Here is a 20502-nt window from a genome sequence, read left to right as displayed (position 1 = left end):
CAACAAAAAGTACGTCTAATTTATGTTAAATCTTCCCAAAGTTTGTTCATAAATGCTGACAATGGAACAATGCAATACAATTTGGCCTGGAATGGGAAGTCATAAGGAACACAGAACCTATTTCTCAGGCTCTTAAACAAATAGGAGTTTGTAGTGTGAAAGCCCAGTAAGGATTCTTCAAATTTATCTAAGCCTATATAGTATAAAGAATAGTTTATGCTATCTCTACATAGACAGAAAATGTACCTTTAGGTTAAAAAAAAAAGTACTGTTCAACAAGAATAACACAGGAAAGGCCACCAGAAATTCAGTTCTCCAAAAAAGCAAAGAGGACACATAAAATTTGTCAATATATTCTTTTTCAAAATTCAAAAATTAACAGCTTGTAGAAATCTGATGAGTGCTCATCTAATAAAATTGTTCCCTTTATAAGAACTATGAGTTCTGTGCAGTTTTAACTTGCTTTATTCCCATTATTATCATTTCAGCTCTGAGGTACCATGGAAAACAAATATGCCTGCAATAACAGTGAAAACCATATCCATACAGCCTTGGAAGGGGTAGTCAGTATTGGAGTTACAAATAGACATATACAGAAAGGAATTTGCAGTTACATTATAATCTTAATGTCAAGATTAGAATCTATGCAGACCATAGATCCTGTTCTTTTAAACTCTAATACAAATTGTGGATCATGACTGAATTTTATAACCAACATTTGAAAATAAAATGAATATTTTTATAGTTAGCAGTACAAAAATATTATTTGTAAATAATCACCAAAGACAGCTAAGGGGGATGAAATAAATAAAAAGAGGAATTCAGTATATAAAGGCGCATTTTTAAAAAATGTGTATGCTATGTGACACTGTCTTATGAACCCAGCATTCTCTTGACAACAAGAGGGAGTAAAAATTTATTGTGGACCACTGCATTTTGGGAGGAGGTCTGGCTTGAGATATTAATTTATGTTTTATCAGCATATGAAATGTGTTCAAGTCCCTGGGATTCATGAAGTCCTATAGGAAGTGAATATAAAATAGATACAAAGAATAAATCCTGATGAATGTCAGTGTTGATAGATGGGAGGAGAAACATGAGGAACCAAAAAAGGAGAAGGAGTAACCAGAAAAGTAGAATGACCATGGGGGTGCATAATATCATGATAGACAAGTATAGAAATATTTCCATGTTTCAAAGAGAAATAAAGCGAGAGAGAACAAGAGCATGCGTGTTTGAGAGAGAGAGGGAGAGAGGGCCGTTGACTATGTTAAATGCTGCTGGCTGGTCAAGTCAGATGACTGAAAGATGACCATGGGCTATAGCAAATAGATCATTGATGTCTTTGATTAAAGAGCTTTACACTTTGACAGATGCGTTTAAACAAAATAGAAGCAGAGACATTGGAGACTTTGAGACAAAAATTAATGGAGAGAAATTATTGAGTAGGCAAGATGGATAGGATTTATAGCATAAATTGGAGGCTAACATTGGCTGGAAAAAAAAAACATAGTAACTCCATAGTAATAGAGAAATTGGGACAAATGGATAAATTGAGGAACTCAGTTTTATTTAGGATTGTACAGATTTTCATCTGTTTGCTTCTATGTTCTCAGTTATGTTCATACAGTAGCTAAGACTATGAATGAAAGGACTCACAGAAGGTTTAAAGAAAGAGAAATAAGAAATAATCTAGGAGAAGAGATTAGGGAAGTATAGTATGATTTCTGGGACCATCACAGTTCAAATCAAAGTGCACATCGTGAATTTGTGTGTTGTCCTGTGGATCTGTGGGTGCAGGCAGAGCTATCCATCATCTACATTCAATGCTTAAAACACTATGCTTACAACAGAGAAGTTACAATGGCCTTTGCAAACGTAGGATCTATATACAGGGGAAGAGTGTTTTTGAAATGAGGCAAGTACTTAAGGAGTAGCTTAGGTAGCACTGAGGAAATAGGAATCAGTCTCCATAAGTTTCCAGGTAATGATTAATATTTACAGTGGAGAATTTTGATAAATATTGCACATTAACACTTTTCAGCAGACAGATTATTCACTCCCTGAGAAAGATGGAGTCCTTTGAGGGGCTTCCTTAACAAGCTCCAGGGGGGTTGCATTTATTGCATCACAAATCTTTCCAAAAGTAAGATATGGAGGCAGGAATAATTTCAAGATCATAATACTTGCATGTCCTTGGGGATTGTACTATGGGACATAATCAATGAAATATGACTTATCTGTTAAATTTTTATATCAAGATCTTCTTGAGTGCAGACATCTTTGCCATTTTCCCTGAGTTCTTATTTCTCTGCATAAGCAGGTGCACACGTGCACACACACACAGATAACAAAGCAGGAGATCCAAGAGGGGAGGGACAGGTTTAGCATCACTTTGTAGAAAAGACATAGAGTGTTTAGAAGATGCTTAATAATTTGTTCCCTGGACACCACAGGTATGATGTCTCTGGGGAATGTGTTGGTTTTAGGTGATCGGACTATAAAGCTCTCACATATATAGAAGGTCCTGATCACCCCTGTACCCTATCCTCTCCATCAGGACAGAAAAGGTTTCTGCACTTGCTTCAGGGAGCAGACAACTCAGCTCCAACCATTTCACATCTCTGTGAGTTTTTCCTGTACATTCAAGCTCAATTTCAGAAAAATATCAGAAATAGTACCATATCCCCCTTCGTACAAAATATTATTTCATGGTTTACAGAAGAGCCAGGACAGAAGGCTAGCAGAAATCAGGTTTAAGAATAAGAAAAATCTACCTTTTGAAGACCCCTTCTTGCACAGTGCCAAGGGTCTCGGAGTAATATCTGATAACCATACTGTCTAAAAGTAGATTTCATACTTAGAGCCCAACCTGAGTCTCACTTAAGGAAAGGGTATGGAGAAATTCAATGTCCCTGAGTCATGGTATCAAGGTGAAAGGGGCATGAGAATAATCTAAGCCTGTGGCTTCCCCTTTACAAATGATTCAGCTGGAGGTGTTGTATGATTTGTAAACTGGAAATATCCTACTCTAACCTGGAAATGTCCTCATGCATGAGAAGTGAGGGCCATTAAAGTCCTTTTCTTCGTTGCCCAGTAGGGAGATGCTAGTAAGTGGCAGGGAGAAATCCTATAGCTACTTGATAAAGATCCCATTATTCTTCTTATAGCAGAAAAAGCGGTACAGGTGCCAGTTTAGCTTATCCTGATTTGTATTCAGGATTACTATCCTCACCCAAGGAAAATCTTTTGTCATCTAGAGTGGGATAACATGACTACCATTATCATTTATCAAATTTTTGGGAAAAGTTCCAGCTGGTAAAAATATAGTAAAATATCCCTACTACAAATGCACTTTCTCTATTTCACATGTGTTTGTACCTGGCAAATTTTCAGTGAATACTTTTGCTTTTATTATCTTCACATTTATTTGTCAACTTTTTTAAACAGTGGAATAAATGAAACTACATCATTCTTAAGTTTTATCAAATGCAAAAAGAAAAATCAAGAGAATCTTGTCAGTGTTTGTAACATTGTAATGAGGGATAGAATTTCTAATACTTTCCTCTAAACTACAGTAATTTGATTATTTTCATCCATGTTTCAGCATTCTTATTCTTAAGTATCAATTTACTGTTAATGAAGCTAACAGTTTTCATATTCATATCATTCTGACTTCTGCTGTATGAAAGTCAAGAATTGATGGTTTGTTAACAGGAAATTACTGTCAAAGGCATTCTAGATAGCCCTGATCTGAATTTAAAATATATTAGTCCACTGGGGTAGTACTAGGTGTGGAGCCAAAGAGATTCACTTCTGCAGCAAGTCAGGGAAAGCCATGATCACTCTGTAGATACCAGGAAGGATGGGAGAACTTCTTGGACTAATAAATACAGATAAAACCCTCTGATGGTCATCTTGCAAAATAATGTTTTTTATGCTATTTATTATTTTCTTACTAAATAAATATTTCTAGTACATGTTAAAATTATGTGGAAATTTAAATATATTAGGTGAATCTCCTGTAAGATAAATTCTTATATAATCTACAATGTGACAAATGTATTCTTTTAACATATAATGACAACGCACCTGAAATAGAGAATCAAGGTTAGAAAGATTGAAACTTTTGAGAGCTGGACTGAGAGGCTAGTATCAGTTAACTGGGACATCTCAGGAGAGATGATGGAGCAAGTCAGGCATTTGAGCGCAGAAGTCTGGAAGCTAAAGAATCAGGTGATGTTGTCCGGGTACCACTGGTGAAGGGAAGAAAGCTACTAGAGATTTGATTTATTTGTGAATTTTCAATTTGTAGAGAAGGCTAATTCTTTTTTTTTTTAAACTTTTATTATTATTATCTGTTCTATTGTATAGCATGGTGACTCAGTTACACATACATGTATACATTCTTTTTTCTCACATTACATGTTCCATCATAAGTGACTCGACAGAGTTCCCAGTGCTATAGAAAAGTATACATAGAACTACTATATGACCCAGCAATCCCTCTCTTGGCATATATCCGGATAAAACTTTCCTTAAAAAAAAAGACACATGCACCCACATGTTCATTGCATCACTATTTACAATGGCCAGGACATGGAATCAACCCATTGACAGATGGTTGGATTAGCAAGATGTGGTATATATACACAATGGAATACTACTCAGGCATAAAAAAGAAGAAAGTAATCCCATTTGCAGCAACATGGATGGAAAAGGCCAATTCTACATTAAACTAAATTTTTAAGCGGATAATCCAGGACAAGAGGGCAGACCAGAACGGGCAACTAAACCAACAGGTACTATGAACTCTTTTAATTCTTGTGTTGACAGTAATAACATTTGACATTTAAGCTAACACTAACTGTAACATTAGTGCCTAAAAATTTGCTGTTAGAGACATGTACTAAAATAGAATGAGGGCCTTAGATTCATTTTGATGGCTAGCTAACTCAAACTGATGAAAGCCTCATAAACTATCATTAAATAGGGAAATCTCAATCTATTCTCCCCAGTACACAATACAGGGATGTGTCACTCTAAGAATGCAATATGCTGTATTTGTTCATTTGCTTTTTTTTTAAATTTAGGGCTCATACTTGAAATCACTGTCTTATTATCTACTTGTTTTACCCCAAAAACAATGATTAAAATTCACACTTTTCTGCAGTTTCAGGCTTTGAAGGATGACTGTCTTCCTTGGTGCCTGACCCCGAAAATGAATTTTGTGCACATTATGTAATTCATATCGCATCCCAAATGTGCCTTCCTATTATTGAAAATTTGCTAAACACATTTCATGTGATAAACAGACCTGAAAATTCAATTCATTTGTATAGATTTGCAACGTCATTCACAATACACACTAATGCACTTAAATATTTTCTCATATAATTTATGGTGAATAAAAGAGCTAATAATAGCATCCCTTAGATTGTATTTCATCCAAATTGAAAATTTTATAAAATTCTTTCAAATGCACAATACATAATAAAAAGGAGGCTAATAGGTTGAGTAAAAGTAAATCCAACTTCTGAAATTTAAAAATTAAACTTTCTTTTTACTTAACTATGTATTAACTATCTGCTATTTAATTTTTTAAAATTTAGAATGTATATTTATTAAATATTTTCATAATAAATTATCCCCTCAATTTAGAACCAGAAAACCCCACCTATTCCTCTGCCTGATTATGTCCAATCAAATTTTGAATTTCAGAGGTGATGTACAGACATAGATTTTGCAGTTGGTGCTGTGGGTGCCCCATCCCTAATAGCTTGCCTTCCCACTTTAGTGCACATTGGCCTGACTTCCAAAACCATCCCCTGAATTTCTCTGAGCAGGATCCCTGGCAACCAGAGTCACTTTTACTTGCCCATTACATAGGAAAAAGGAGTCCTAATACTTGATCCATTGTCCTCAAGACCCTCATCCAATAACAGATACTAGTTAGTGTATAGACATAGCTCCCTCCCATTCCAGATAGATTAACACTGAAATACATAGTCTCCCTCTTTCTGACTTACTTCACTTAGTATGAGAATCTCTAGTTCCACCCATGTTGCTGCATATGGCATTATTTTGTTCTTTTTTATGAGGAATCTAAAATATGGCACAGATGAAGCTATCTACATAACAGAAACAGATTCACAGACATGGAGAGCATCTTGTGGTTGCCAAGGAGGAGGAGGAGGAAGTGGGATGTACTGGGAGTTTGGGGTTAGTAGATGCAAGCTATTACATTTAGAATGGATAAGCAATGAGGTCCTGCTGCATAGTATAGGGAACTATATCCAATCACTTGTGATAGATCACAATAGAAGATAAGATGAGAAAAAGAATGTGTATATGTATATAACCGGGTCACTTTGCTGTACAGCAGAATTTTACAGAACATTGTAAATCAACTATAGTAAAAACTTAAAAAATACAATTAAAAATGCATAGTCTTCACTGGCTCCAAGATTTTCTCACTGATATAAATTCAGTTACTAAAATTTTCTCCTACTTGATCATCCAGCCTTCAGTGGCTGTCTTTTCTTGACTGTCCCCTTTTTCTTCTCCTCTACTTATATTTCCTGGGATTACTTCCTAAAAACTACTTGTAGTTGAATAATTGTACCAGAGTTGGCTTCTGGAGGAAACCAAACCAAGATATATCTTTCAACTGGAACCAATCTCTAGATTTACTGAAGTCATATGGGAAAAGATATTCACAAATACAGGCAATTTTAAACATGGATAGAAACTCGAAATGGTGATTTTTATGTTTACAAATATTAAAGATGTTTGTAGAAGCCTGCAGAAATTAGAACATCTTTATGGAATTCATTTTTAATGTCATAATTTGGGGAATGTGTCTGTGACTCATTTTTTTAATTTCTAGAGAAAAATTTTGTATAGAGAAATAGGCTTGATTATTCTTGTCAAGCAAGTTTCCAAAAGCCTTTTTTTTCTAGGAATAAACATATCATTTATTTCTGAAACTAATTATACAAGCCCCTGCAGTAGATATAGATATTTCTGTGGTTACATAGGTTGTAAAGTCAATCAAAAAGATAAATCCTTGTTCCAATCTTCTTTAATAAACTATGATAGATTTTTCCCTTGGAATATAGGGGAAAAAGTTATTATAATTATATTATGAATAGTCACATATTAACTTTATAATATTTATATATAAATGTAAATATGTTTCATATATATATATATATATATATATATATATATATATATATATAGACACTTATTTGGAGCATGTCTGAAAGTAGAATCCATGAATCATTGTTAGGCATATGCTAAAAAAAACAGTTTTCAGAGTTTTCCAAAATGGGTGTACTAAATTACATTACAGAAGTAATGTATTCCTGTTCCATATCCCTGCCAAGTGTGTAGACTTTCAAACTTTTGGTTTTTGACCATTATTGTGTTTGGCATTTTAATTTCCATCTCTTTGTTGACCTAGGATTTTTGTTTTGTTTTGTTTTGCTTTGCTTTTTAGGGCTGCAATGCGGCATATGGAAGTTCCTAGGCTAGGGGTCAAATTGGAGCTGCAGCTGCTAGCCTATGCCACAGCCACAGCAATGTGGGATCTGAGCCATGTCTGTGACCTACACCACAGCTCATAGCAATGCTGGCTCCTTAACCCACTGAGGGAGGCTGAGGATCGAACTGGCATCCTTATGGATACTAGTTGGGTTCATTACCTCTGAGCCATGAAGGGAACTCCGACCTAGGATGTTCGGTACCTCTTAATCTTTCAGTGTGCTCATGGGTCATTTGGATGATGTTTCGCGTGAATTGTTTATTCAAGTATTTTGCCCATTTAAAACTGGATTATCTCTTCATGAGCAATTTGCAGAAATTCCTTAAATATTCTGAATACGAGCCCTGCCTTGGTCATACATGTTATAAATATTCCCTTTCATTCTGTGGATTTCATATTTACTCTCAGAATGATGCATCCAGGAGTTAGGTTCTTAATCTTATCAATCCTTTCTTTAATACTGTTTGAATTCTCTTTCAGAAATTTTTACTCAGTCCAAGTTTATCACTGTACTTTATATTTTTACCTTTTATATTTAGATATAAAACCTTCCTGATTTTTTGGTAGTATGTTAATAGAAGTCATGTTTCAGTTTTTACCCACATAGAAAGCCAATTGATCCAGTATTATTTATTAAAAATTCCCATGCCTTTGTCTTGGTTCAAGTATGTGTGTGTGCATGTGTGTACACATTTCTAAATTTCTAAGTTAACCATGTGCTTTCATGGGTTTATTAATTTTTGTCACAATAGAACATTGACTGTATAAAGTTACTCCAACCTTATTGGTCTCAATATTCCATAGAGTAATTCCGTTTACTTCATTTTTTCTTCAAGATTGCTTTGTATATGCTCGATCTTTTGTAAATTTGGAATTTATAATAAGATTCTCAATATCCATGCAAAAACCTCCCTAGATTATGATTTTGATTTTATTGGACCAGTAGAATAATTTGGAGATACTTGCAATCTTTACAAAATGCTTGTTCCATAAACAAGGTAAATTGCCCCATTTTGTACATCATCCTTGAATCCAGACTTTTTGGGTATTCACTTATTTGTCATAATAGGTCATCTGAAGAGATTTGATTTTCAACATAAATAAGTGTGTTATCAATAATTACATTTTATTTTACATTTTAAAACCTAGACCTTCTATTTTATCTCTTTTGTCAACTGACAGCCAGGTCTTCAGTCAACATTTAAAAAAATATTTTAGTGGCACATATTAAAATGATATCCTAACTCAAAGGGAAAACTTTAAAAACTTTACTGTTAATAATAATGTTTCTGTTTGTTTTTAGATTAAAAAATTTCCTTCTACATAAAATTTGCTAAATCATTTTATGGGAATAGACAGCGAATTTTCATCTTTTGGCAGATTGTTCATTTTATTATGACTTTGTAGTATCTTATGTATGCCCACCTATGCTCTGATTTGATATCAATATTGCTACTACCAGTCACTGTTGGCATGAAACATGTTTTTGCATTATTTTATTATCAATCTTTTTGGTTGGATATGAATGTATATCTGTGTGCTACTATGGTTAGATGTGACTGTTGTAAAAAATTGATAAGTGGATTTTCTGTTTTTAACCTTACATGATCATATCTTTTAATGGGAAAATAAAATTCATTTACATTTACTACAACAATGAATACACATAGACATATAAAATATATCATATTCAGATTTTTGTTTTCTGAATATCAACCATTTTTTCTTTTTCCCTTTTTTGCCTTCTACCTTCTGTTTTGAATGGTAATGCTCTAGTGTTTCATTTGTTTGCATTGTAATTTTGGAAGCCATAGATTCTACGTAATTTTTTTAATTAATGCCATCCTTCAAAAGCTAGCATCCAAATGAATAATTTATTATAATAAATTTAAAATCATTCAGTATTTTGAGCCTCTTCAAGAATTTAGCACTCTTTACTTTCAAATACTTCTCACTTCATTGTTTTCAGATTTTATTTTTTATTTATAAACATAATAATAATTATTTTATATCCTGTTATTAAATATGAGATAATATTTTATAACATTGTTTAATATCATTTGTATGTATTTGATTAATTCTGAATTCGCTTCTTCCCATACTGAGGAATAATCTTTGTTATACTAGAGTGCTATAGCTATAGGTACGAATTTTTTAAATTTACATATGAAAAACCTCATATTCATTTAGGTGTTTAGTTATAATATTTTTGATTAAGAGACTCTTTGCCTTTTCGTACATTAAAGAGAGTACCTATTGTCTTCAGATCTTGTGGTACTGACAGATTATGCTGTCAGTGAAATTGTTGTTCCTACATGGATACTTTTCATTTACCTTTGGTGATTTTTAGTACTTCTTTGTAATCTTGGGAGAATTAAATGCTAAAACAGTAGGACAAAACATTTTAAGAAGCAAATGAAATTATAGATTTTATTAAATATTGCAGAATTTATGAAACAGAAACTAAGATTGTAATATATTATGGCAACACTAGGAAACTATTTTTTGTGAAGAGGAAAAGAACAGTCAGACATTAAATTGTTAATTTATATTTTTGAGAATTCATTTTTGTCCATTTCACTCTCAAATTTGTAATCTAAGGATTCACTTTATCTTCAAATATCAGAATTTCTTCATTGTTCTTCTACATGCATTTACCTTTTTTTGTACTCTCATATATGCCTTTTTATCAATTTGGAGACTAAGTTTGGTGTCTCTTAAATTCCTGAACATTTTTGGTAAAAACCTCTTTAAATATTGCTTCTTTTCTATATCCTTTATTATGTTTCTCTGGAAATTTTATCCTGTTTACTTTTAGACTTTCAATCTATCATTAATTCCTATAAATTGAATTTTCAGGAATTTATCCCTCTGTTGTATACCCGGCACTAATGTAGTGTTATAGGTCAATATTACTTCAAATGACAAAAAATTGAAACAAACCCAGAGAAAAAGAGATCAGGTATGTAGGACCAGAGGTGGAGGTAGATCAGGGCAATTTGGATGAAAGTGGTCCAAATGAAAACACTTTCATTTATAAGATAGATAAGTACTAGGAATACAAAGTACAACAAAATGAATATCATTAACACAGCTGTATGTCATATGGGAAAGTTAAGAGAGTAAATCCCAAAGTTCTCACAAGGAAAGATAATTTTTTCTTTTGTTTTGTATCTATATGATGGATGTTCATTTAAATTACGGTGGTAATCATTTCATGATGCGATGTAAGTCAAATCATCATACTCATACCCACCTTGAACTATGCAGTATTGTATGTCAATTATAACTCAGTACAACTAAAAACATTTTAAAATATCCAGAAAAAAGGATTTATCTTTTGTCTATATATGTTGAGATCTAGGCAGAGTCTTAAATACAATCTTTCATTGCAATCTTTCCTTCTTTTGATTGTCAATCAATATTTTATCCTCCTTACAAAGTTTGGAGAAAATTAATGACTCTGCTTGTATTCTTTTTTTAATGTGCAGGGACTATTTATTCCCACTTTCTTCATTGCTTATAATTTGTTGGGAATTTTAGTAAATGCAGTGCTTGCAATGACATATTGGAACATTTAATCATGATTAGATTTGTAAGATTGCTCTACACATTTAATTTCATCTCGAGTAAATATAATTCCAATTTTTTACCTTGTATATCTTTAGCACTAAACTGATCTGTGTTTGGAAACAGTTTTTTAAGCACATTTTGAGTAAAATGGTTTTATAAATATTATTTGATTTTACTTTGATTTTTTCCATCCTTTATTCTCCCTGTTTTGTGGGTTTTAGTTATGGTTTTTCTTCACCCTACTCCATGATCCCCTGATAGAGAACCAGATCTGTAAGAGCATTTCAGGCTCTGGTTATCCAATGAACAAGCAAGCATACTGACTATTTTATATGCACATTATCCAGCAGCTTAACAGGATTTTTCAACTTCCTTTCATATTTTTGTAAATGGGTCTTTGTATGTGTTGGGACATGCCTTCATCCCTCATCCAGGTCATTTATAACTCTGACAATTTCCTGCCTGTAGAGAATCTGAAGTTTAAACAGAGGTGAGAGATTAGGACATTTTCATATCTGTTCTGAGCATTTTCCCAGCCCTGCTTATATGTGCGGCTTTTTAGATTCCCAGCAATATCTTAGAGTTATTCAAATCATTTATTTACCATATCATCTTATTTCCAATCTTTTCTCTCTCAGACTTTTCAGTTAGTCTATTGTTTAAACCAAATTCTATTCACTGCCTCATTTGGCAGCAACTAAACTTTTGCCTTTAAATGCTTTCAACAAATGCCTTCTGGGAGAGTTTTGAGTTAGTCAAAATCAAAGCAAGTCCTTTTAGCTGATCCTTCCAGGAGCCACCAGACAGATCAGATCAAACAACCATAATTCTGTGAATATAGACTTGTCTCCCCCCTCTAGTACTGGGTGCACTCCAGAAATGCAGACTATCTTCTTTAGGGCAGCCAGTGAGCTAGGGATTTGGTGGATGGCATCAGGGTAGGTTGAAATGCTACAAATCTCTCCCATTGATTTTCATGTTGGTTTAGTGCATTCCTCTGGCCGCTGTAGCTTTTGATGTGATTCCAAAATTCCAAACAGGTTTATTTTGACAGGTTTTTTATTTTATATGTTGCTTTTATAGGGAGAAATACGTTATTTTTCTATTCCATTTTTTTTTTACCATTGTGTTTCACGGAGTTAATATTTTCTTGATCTTATCACTAAGATGTCACTTTAACAAGTTGGTCTTTAAAAACATTGAGTTTCTCAGTTAATGGCAATTTTTAACCCTATGCTTTTCTTATGAAAAAGCAGAATCCTTAAACTTATTAAGTACTGCTCATGGGCCAAATTTATCGGTGTAGTTGAGTGACTCACATTGGGTAGAACAAAGGCTAATGAAAGTTATTAGCTAGACTTTTCAATCAAAAGGCATGGGAATTAGAACTTTTTAACTCCCATCTGCCTCTGTCCAATATATATGGATTATGTATTATGAACAAGACTGTTCTTGTTCAGGGTACCAGAGGACATCGCCAGTCTCCTTTGTACAGTTAATATCTGCTTAGTTTTACAAATATATGTGCTACTTTCTTTGATTTTTATTCCTTTTTACAATGTGAAGTTTCCTTCTGGGATCCCTTCTTCCCTGCCTGAAATGAAATCCTCAAATTTCCTTCAGTAAGGATAGTTGAATTCAGACTGTCTCAGCTCAAGAAGAGTTTTAGTTGTTTCAATGGAGGAGTATAGGGTAGAGTATGTAGTCTCTCATCTTGCCAGGAACTGAAATCTAAATCTAAATATTTGTAAACTACATAATTCAAATTTGGACCCTTGATTTTTAACTTCCCACTTCAAAAATGGATAAATTTATTTTTTTATGATTCCTTATTGTTCTTCTTCCGTAACAGCTGATTGTTGTTGGTTTTTGAATAATATTTTTATGCTGTCAAGATGTGTGCTCTTTACATTCTGTTTAGCCATCATCATTCCCACAATTTTGACATTTCTTTTTCTACTTAGATGAATTTTATGCTGCACAATAGTCCTGTTATTACAGTTTATGCATATATCTGTAATTTATGATTGCCTGAGGAATAAGTTTTCAGAATATTTACATACATTTGTAAAACTAAGAAAATAGGGCATATTTTTGAGTTTTTGCATGCATAAGAATTATAAATGTGTATACATTTAGTGACTATATATTATTATAATTATACTATTTAATGTATTAAAGTAATGACTACCCCGGCCCCCTTTCCTGGAACTTCTGCCTGCTGGGCTGTGGCAGGGCTCTTCTATCCCCCAGCAGCTTTCTTGTCATCACTTCCCAAAGTGGTTGGGTGGTGGCACTTCAAATTAGTCCAAATCTATTGTTTGAGGAATCTTGAAGTACTAGAGGCTTCATATGTAGGCACTTCTCTGGATGAGGCTATGACATGGCCAAAGAACAAAGCACCTTGAATTACCATATATATATATATATATATTTTTTTTTTTTTTTGCCTTTTCTAGGGCCACACCTGAGGGATATGGAGGTTCCCAGGCTATGGGCTGAATCGGTGCTGTAGCTGCTGGCCTTCTCCAGAGTCACAGCAACACCGTATCAGAGCTGCATCTGTGACCCACACCACAGCTCACGGCAATGCGGGATCCTTAACCCAATGAGCAAGGCCAGGGATCAAACCCACAACCTCATTGTTCCTGGTTGGATTCTTTAACCACTGAGCCATGATGGGAGCTCCCTAGCTGATAAATATATTGATAGAATAACTCTGATGTTGGAAAATAGAATTCTGGTAACAGAAATAGTAAACTCTTTTCTGAAATAGTGTAAGAGGTAAGTTTTGCTATATCGTTATTTCTTATTGAAACTCTCCTAGGCTATCATCTAATATGGTTCATTATTGGACTAAGGATTCCTACTTTGCTAGAAATATTTGTCCTACAACAAAAGAGGAAAGAATAAGTGTCAATTTCACTGACTAGAGTTGGAGAACTATCTTAAAGTTCCTCACCTCAGTTATAGGACTGCTTAGGTAGAGAATCACATATACTTATTACTCAAACATTTGCTTCCTAAGCTGCTATTATTTAATGACTCTACTGGAAAAGAGAAATTTTATTAAAGATATCTTAAAATAGTAAGGCAGTCAGAAAGAGAGGAGGGAAGGAAGCAAGGAAAGAAGAAAGGAAGAAATAGATTGCACCAAGAACTTCTATGCCCTGGAATTTAGTAGAAGAAAATAATGAAATACATGCAAAAATATTATGTATAAAATTTAGTCAGTGTAGCATTATATTACACACAATTTTGTTAGAGGGTAATATATAAAATATTCACATGTAACAATAGGGTGTGAATATTTAAAGTATATTTCAGAGTAATATTTGACATGGAAAATATTCATGGTGTTATTCTAAATGAAAGAAACATAAATAATACTGTTCATATAATTTAAATTATATATATATAATATGTATACAGTGAATAATAGAAAACCGTATTAACAATGTTTGCCTTTGGCCATATGTTTTCAAATTTCATGTTTTATGATACTTAAGAAAACTTGATGTCAAAATCTCTCATTATATAGATGCCACTTTACTCATACAATGAACCAGACTATTGAAACTTTAATCTGTAGGTCTAATATTTCCAAATGTCTAAATATAAAAAATATATAAATAAGATAATTAACAAAATTCTGGGATTCTAAATCTGCTTTAGCTGAAAATCTGTGTGATACTGAAATCATTTCCTTTAATAGTAATGTAAATTTAGTAAAGTAGATATTGTTCTCAAAAAGAAATTAGTGGAGTTCCCATTGTGGTGCAGTGGAAACGAATCCAACTAGTATCCATGAGGATGGGGTTTCGATCCCTGGCCTTGCTCAGTGGGTTAAGGATCTGGCATGCCATGAGCTGTGGTGTAGGTTTCCAACATGGCTGGGATCTGGCATTGCTGTGGCTGTGGCGTAGGCCAGCAGCTACTGCTCTGATTAGATACCTAGCCTGAGAATCTCCATATGCCACAGGTGTAGCCCAAAAAAGCAAAATAAATAAATAAATAAATAAATAAATAAATAAATAAATAAAGTTGGTAAAGATGTATTAGGATTAAAGTGTAAAGGTAAGAATCCATTGCCTCTTAACAAATTATATGCTGTCCCAAATTATATATTTTCCCTATTAAATGTGGATATCAGAAATTTGGCAACAATCATGGTAAAAAATTATTTAACACTCAAAACAGATAGTGCTTTCAAAACATCATTCTTCAATAAAAGGAGGCATATTACTAGTGAAATAACTAATTTCAAGCTGAAGTGGGAAATCCACAAGATGAATATAGGATAATTTGCTAAGGCAGAAAGAAAAAAGTACTTAAAAATGATGGATTAATATCTTTATAGCAGAAATAATATGGAGACACCACCTTAACCATTGATTCACAAGAACATCACCAATACTGGAAAAAATTAACATTATCTGTGTGTTAGTGGAAGGCTTTAAGAGGGACACTTTTTTTTTTCTGCCAAAAATTTTAATCTGAACTAAAACATGGACAATCAATGGAGAACCCCAATTGAGAGATAATACACATACAGAAAAATAAAACTCATACTCTTCAAAAATACCAGTGTTGGGAGCTCCCATTGTGGCCCAGCAGAAACGAATCCAAGTAGGAGCCATGAGGTTGCAGGTTCAATCCCTGGCCTCACTCAGTAGGTTAAGGATCCTGTGTTGCCATCAGCTGTGGTGTAGGTTGCAGACGTGGCTCAGATCCTCCGTTGCTGTGGCTGTGGCTGTGGCATAGGCCAGCAGCTGTATCTCCGATTAGATGCCTGGCCTGGGAACCTCCACATGCCATGGGTGTGGCCCTAAAAAAGCAAAAAACCAAAAACAAAAACCAGTTTCAAGGCAAGAAAGGCTAACTCTTTAGAATAGAGAAAATGAGTATTATATGTGATATTGAATTTAAGCCTTAGACGACATGAGCAGAAAATCCTGTATATAGTTAATCAATGTTAATGTTACATTTCCTGATTTTGGTAATTATATTGAGAACAGATTAGTGAATATTCCTGTTACTGGGTGAAAATCAAAAATGTTTAGGAATAAATTGTCAATATGTGAATGTGGTTGCATTTTACTTACATGTGGTCTACAGAAAACTAATACTATGTACGTAGAAAAGAAATGACAAGGCCAACGTGAAAAAAAAATTGATAAAATGTGTATACTAGTATTGTTTATGATTCTTGATACTTATCTGAAAATTTGAATTACTTCGAAGTAAAAAGTAAAAAAAAAAAAATGTAAACATTGGAGAAAATAATCGGTGAAGTAGAAACAAGCTCCCTCTGAAATCACTTCCGATAAATAATTCCAATTTTCACTGCTATGCATACCTGACTTTCCATCACACTTCGGTCCTTTACAGACAGCCTATCATTAGCAATGGAGGGCAACAAATCCTGGATCGCAGAATTCATCCTGGTGGGATTCCAGCTCACTGAAGAGATGGAATTGCTCCTCTTTGGTATCTTCTCCCTGTTATATATTTTCAACCTACTGGCAAATGGCATTATCTTGGGACTCATTTGCCTTGACCCTAGACTGCACTCCCCCATGTACTACTTCCTATCTCACCTAGCCATTATTGACATGTCCTATGCTTCCAGCAATTTGCCCAATTTGCTGGCAAACCTACTGAATCACAAAAAAACTATCTCCTTTATCTTATGTACTTTGCAGATGATATTTAATTTGAGTTTTGCTTCTATAGAGTGCCTGATTTTGGTGGTGATGTCCTATGACAGGTATGTGGCTATCTGCCATCCCCTCCAGTACACTGTCATCATGAACTGGAGACTGTGCACAGTCCTGGCCATCACTTCCTGGGCATGTGGGTTTTCCCTGGCTCTAGTCCAAGTAATTCTCCTGTTAAGATTGTCTTTCTGTGGGCCCCAGCAAGTGAACCACTTCTTCTGTGAAATCCGATCTGTTCTCAAATTAGCCTGTGGTAATACTTGGATCAATGAAATTTTCCTCTTCGCTGATGGTGTGTTCATCTTAGTTGGGCCCCTTTCCCTGATGCTGGTCTCCTATGTGCACATCCTCTGGGCCATCCTGAAGATCCAGTCAAAGGAGGGCCGCAAGAAAGCCTTTTCCACCTGTTCTTCCCACCTCTGTGTGGTTGGGTTCTACTTTGGCATAGCCATGATGGTTTACTTGGTCCCGGACAATAATCAACGAGAGGAGCAGCAGAAAATCCTTTTCCTATTTTACACCCTTTTCAACCCATTGCTAAACCCCCTTGTCTACAGTCTAAGGAATGCTCAAGTGAAGTCTGCCTTCCACAGAGTATTGCAGAAAAAGAGGACAAGGTAAATTTTTGGTGCAGTGGAGTTTTCTCTTTAGGAGTTGTGATTGCTGGTGAAAAAAAAAAGTCTCAAGAAAATTCCCCAAGAAGAAGTATGTTTTAATGATGAGCATTACTCATGAGTAACATCAGCAGGATGACAGAATAGGAACCCCTAAGAAACCATTCCTCAGCTGTGACAGCAATATATAGACTAGTACTCTTTGTAAGAACAACGGAAGTGAGATAATAGGTTGAAGTATCCCAGACAAATACAAATCCAAGAAGAAATACAGTGTTTAGGCAATTTTATGGCACTTTTAACCTGCTGGAACTACTGGCTTATCATGTCAGGATCAGGAGAAAATTCCCAACTCCCAACACTCCCTTAAGAGGTAAAGAGAATAATAGACCATGCATACTACTTTCTGCCTTTTCAAGGAGTTCCCTGAGGGTTTGTTATATGTATTGCCTGACTCAGAGCACTCGTGGGAATGGCACTTTGGACTCCTCGTTGGGGCCTCTGAGAAACATGGCAAGCAGCCAACTTTTTACTGCAGTATAGAGATTGTAGCATTTCATACAAACACCAGGGGGAGCAAGTCTCTTCAGAAAAAAATTAGGAAAACCTCTTTAACTGCGAAAATGTATGTACCAACTCAGAGAAGCTGCATCCCCAGACAGGGTCAGGGAGGTCCCCAGAGTCTCTAGGAAAGGCTAACTGCTGAAGGTCTGCTCCTTCACAAAGTCAGACAATGAAGACTGGAAGAGATAGCACTTTTTCCAAAAGCCTCAATCTCAGTTAAAGTTCACAAGGTATACAATGAAACAGGGAAAACATGCACCAGTTGAAGGAACAAAATAAATCTCAAGAAACTACTCATAAGGAGACATATTTATGAATTACCAGGCAATAATCCTATATAATAATTATAATGATATTCAATAATCTAAAAGAATACAGATAACAAAATGAGGAAAGTGATACCTGAAAAAAATGAAAATATCAGAGATGAAAACTATTAAAAAATAGAAATTCTGTAACTGAATTGAAAAAGTGATTAGAGGGGCTCAAAAGAGCAGAAATAAGGAACTAGCTGAAGGCGAATGAAAACAAAAACACAACATACCAAAAGTGAAATGCTGTGAAAGCAGTACCAAGAAGTTAGTTTAGAGTAGCAAACACATGCATTTAAAAAGAGAAATGAGTGCCAATAAACAATCTCACTTTATATCTAAACTATAAATAGAAAAAACCCACCTCAAGTTGGCAGAGGAAGGGGATAATAAATATTAGAACATATGTAAGTGAGGTAGAGAATAGAAAGACAGTAAATTGGTACAAAAAAAATCATTGAAACTAAGAATTGGTTTTCTGAGAAATTAAAAATATTGGCAAACCCTCAGCTAGATGAACTTACAGAAAAAAAGATATACTTAGGACATTCACATTCACAGAAACACGGAGTAGAATGATTACAAGGGTCTAGGAGGAAAAAAATGGAAGTTATTATTTAATTGGTACAGTTTCAGTTTGGGATGAACTAGTTCTGGAGGTGGATATTGGTGATGGTTGTACACAGTGTAAATGACTAAATGTCACTGAGCTGTACATTTAAAAATTGTTATGGAGTTCCCATTGTGGCTCAGTGGAAATGATTCTAACTAGTAACCATGAGGATGCGGGTTTGATCTCTGGCCCTATCAATGGGTTAACTATCCAGCATTGCCACCAGCTGTGGTGTAGGTCACATACACAGCTTGGATCTGGCATTTCTGTGGCTATGGCATAGGCTGGCAAATGTATTTTGATTCTATCCCGAGCCTGGAGGTGTCCGTATGTCACACCTGCAGCTCTAAAAATAAAAATAGAATAAAATAAAAATAAAAAATGTTAGGAAGGAAGGAAGGTGGCAGAGTTGTAAGACCCCAATCTCATCTTCTCCCATGAACACACCAAAGCTACAACTATATGTAGAGGAGCTCTCTTTGAGAACAAACTAAAGTAGAAGAACAACTCTTGTACAATCAAGATGTAAAAAATAGAACCATACCAACATGTACAAGGGAAATAGAAATGATCTACTTGGGACCCACACCCCCAGTGGGCATTCTGGAAGAGGAGTATATCACAAGTCGGGGATCATCCCCAAGGAACAAGGAGTTGAAGCACAACATTGGGCATTCCAGCCCTGGGGTCTGGCACCAGCAAGACAAGCTCCCTTAGCAGGTCTTGAAAACCAGTGAGGGTTTGACTGGGAGACCATGAAGGCTATAGAAAATCAAAACTTCCCTGTTAAATGGTACATATCTGCAGTTGTTTCCTCCCAGTTCTTGTGCAAGGGCAGCACACTGAAAAATGCCTGGTATTCTGATCAGCCTTCCAATGCCACCCCAGTCCCCCCACCAACCCCAGCACACATGGGCTGGAGCTCCAGTTCCACTGGCTCTGACCCCATTTCTCAGTAATTTGGTGGTCACCAATGTGCCCTAGGAGAAGTAGCAGCAACTCACTTCAGGCTCCAGCCACTTTGTCTCTGGTCCCACCCCCTAAACCAAGAGAGTAGCCATCAATGCACAGTGGTGGCTCTCATCAGGTAAGGGCTACAATACCTCTGGCTCTAGACCCTCCCCACCCCCACCAAAATAGCAGTCCCAGTGTGATCCAGGATAATCCCCAGCTGATGATGAGCCCTAGGTCTAGTCCCCTGGATCCAGCCCACCTCTCACTGAGACGATGGCTCCCAGTGTACCCCCAAAGAAGCCTCAACCTGCATCAGACTCTAGCTCTGGCTCCACTTTACCCCCTGCATGGAGATGGCCCCAGAATGCTCTTAAAAGAGCCTCAGCCCTTACTTTCATCACACCTGGTTCTTGCAAAAGGGCACTGGTACACGTAGACTTCATAAGGATGCTCCTACACAAGGACACATCTTCAAGAATGGGGTGGGTAACTGTTTTGCCTAATTTCAGAGACAAAGTCAAACAAAAGGAGAAGACAAATGAAAGAGCAAAACAAAAATCCAAAATACAACCCTAATGATATGGAGATGAGTAATTTACCTGAG

At 35.3% G+C, this 20502-nt stretch overlaps 2 protein-coding genes across 2 annotated transcripts in view; both read left to right on the top strand.

Moving 5' to 3' along the window:
* LOC100525599 (olfactory receptor 2A1/2A42-like) overlaps positions 1-20502 on the top strand; it is a 183698-nt gene that overhangs the window by 113367 nt on the left and 49829 nt on the right. The gene's annotated exons all lie outside the window — the stretch shown is intronic.
* Positions 16531-17463, top strand: LOC100511653 (olfactory receptor 2A2-like). Its single transcript, XM_013977867.3, has one exon. It carries the CDS (start codon positions 16531-16533, stop codon positions 17461-17463), a length of 933 nt encoding a protein of 310 aa, XP_013833321.1.

The sequence above is a fragment of the Sus scrofa genome, chromosome 9, assembly GCF_054392235.1.
Source record: "Sus scrofa isolate SSC_HxYL_T2T_F1_AM1 chromosome 9, Sscrofa_HxYL_maternal_Yorkshire_Landrace_v2.0, whole genome shotgun sequence".
Classification (NCBI taxonomy): Eukaryota; Metazoa; Chordata; class Mammalia; order Artiodactyla; family Suidae; genus Sus; species Sus scrofa.
The sequence above is the reverse complement of the archived record's forward strand: the minus strand, read 5'-3'. Positions and strand labels throughout refer to the sequence as shown.

Excerpts from the sequence above, each read along its gene's own strand:
- LOC100511653 (XM_013977867.3), top strand. The coding sequence starts at position 16,531 with ATGGAGGGCAACAAATCCTGGATCGCAGAATTCATCCTGGTGGGATTC.